Here is a 1882-nt window from a genome sequence, read left to right on the forward strand (position 1 = left end):
AAATAAACATTTGAAATATATGAGTTTGTATGTAATGTATGAATATAATATACAAGTTTCACTTTTTAAATGGAATTACTGAAATAAATCTACTTTTTCATGATATTCTAATTTTATGACCAGCACCTGTACCTGGAACCCCTCATGATATCAGGATGATCCAGGTCTCAAAATGTATCTTTGTCATTTTGACCAAGTTTGACTAAATCCTCAGTTTGATGTGACTGGTTGCATTTATGTTACATTTATTCTATAAATGTATTTAAGCCATCAATACCTTGGTTTTCTTCAGCACAAAAACTTAAATAGAGGTTAGAGTTTAAATTAGAGTTTAGAGGGGAAAAAATCTACCACTGTCCAACATTTGTTATACCCTGATTTATTCTTTTCAAAATGAGGTTACAACTCTACTTTTCTGTCTTTTCCCTCTAATTAACAGGAGAACCACTGTCGCAGAATTAAGATTCTGGGGGATTGTTATTACTGTGTCTCAGGACTGACTCAACCCAAGACTGACCATGCTCACTGCTGTGTAGAAATGGGGCTAGACATGATCGACACCATAACGTGAGTACTTTTTAAATCGGGTATTGTCGAGTTCTCCAAACAGGTATTCATTCAGATTCAGATTCAGATTCAAATTCTTATATTGTCATTCAACATAACATCAGAGATGCACTGTAGAACAGAATTACGATGCATATTATCGCACGACATAAACAGCTTGACAACCTGTAAAGCAATGTAGAGTTCAACATACATTAAACAAAGTAAAGTCGTTTAGGCATTAAAAGCACACACAAAATATATAGTAATAAAATAAAACAAAATAAAATAAAGTAGAAATAGAGTGAGGTAGAAATTTAACAATTTAAATTTAAATTTAATAATCATCAGGTAGAAATATTGAGAGCCTAATAAAAAGATTAAACCCTTAATTTTGTTTTAGCAAAGGATGTGTCTTATAGTTGTTGTTTTGTCGCATTCTGAGAGCTTTTCTTAATTTTATTCAAATCCTGAAAAACACATTTTATAAAGATGTCAGTGAGTATATATTGTTCTTAATTTAACCCAAAATCCCCCTTTGAATGGTTCCTGCAGGTCAGTGGCAGAGGCAACAGAAGTCAACCTTAACATGCGTGTGGGTTTGCACACGGGTCGGGTTCTGTGTGGAGTGCTAGGCCTCAGGAAGTGGCAGTATGATGTTTGGTCCAATGATGTGACGCTGGCCAATGTGATGGAAGCTGGAGGACTACCGGGGTCAGTATTAAACATTTTACAGCCATAGGGGACTCATAAACTGTGTGCACTATACCCTGCTGCTTTGGACCAACTAAATGACTTCTTGGGCAATTTTATTTGGAACTACTGTCTTGATTGATTTTTACTGCTGCTACAGTACACAGCTTTGCACATTTAATATTTCTGCATAATAAAACAGAATCACCAGATCAAAGGCAGTTTTTTTTGTCCCACAAAAACACATCTGTGGAGCTGACTAAGACACATTAAATGTCTTTGCTACTCCTTGTGTTTTCTTCTTTTATTTCTTCGCGCACCACATTTGCATAATACTTCCAAAGTGAACTAGTYTGACATGCATTAAGCAGAGAATGAGCAGCTGTCCTGTGTTTTGCCATTCTTGGCCAATCAAATGACTCATCCAAGCAAACTGAGCTTCTCAGGAGGGAGGCCTCAGAAACAGGAAGCTTTTTAAACAGCAGGTGACAAGCTACACAAAACATGATTAAAAAAACAAAATGTGTTGTTTTTGGACAGAAGAGCCTGTAAGCTTGATCGAGAGGACTTTGTGGGAAGGGAGAACAGACACAGAGAACATTTCTTTGCAGTGGTAGCTCTAGCCATTTTGGTGCCCTAGGCG

General features: G+C 36.5%; 1 protein-coding gene across 4 annotated transcripts in view; it reads left to right on the forward strand.

Annotated features, from left to right (window-relative positions):
- Nucleotides 1-1882, forward strand: part of LOC106533941 (adenylate cyclase type 1) — a gene marked incomplete in the record, with an annotated part of 48357 nt that overhangs the window by 25828 nt on the left and 20647 nt on the right. For all 4 annotated transcript variants that reach the window (XM_014030414.1, XM_014030423.1, XM_014030432.1 and 1 more), the window contains 2 exon segments: nucleotides 440-567; nucleotides 1102-1260. In XM_014030414.1, the coding sequence (XP_013885868.1) occupies nucleotides 440-567; nucleotides 1102-1260 (287 nt within the window).

The sequence above is a fragment of the Austrofundulus limnaeus genome, unplaced genomic scaffold, assembly GCF_001266775.1.
Source record: "Austrofundulus limnaeus strain Quisiro unplaced genomic scaffold, Austrofundulus_limnaeus-1.0 Scaffold6, whole genome shotgun sequence".
NCBI lineage: Eukaryota > Metazoa > Chordata > Actinopteri > Cyprinodontiformes > Rivulidae > Austrofundulus > Austrofundulus limnaeus.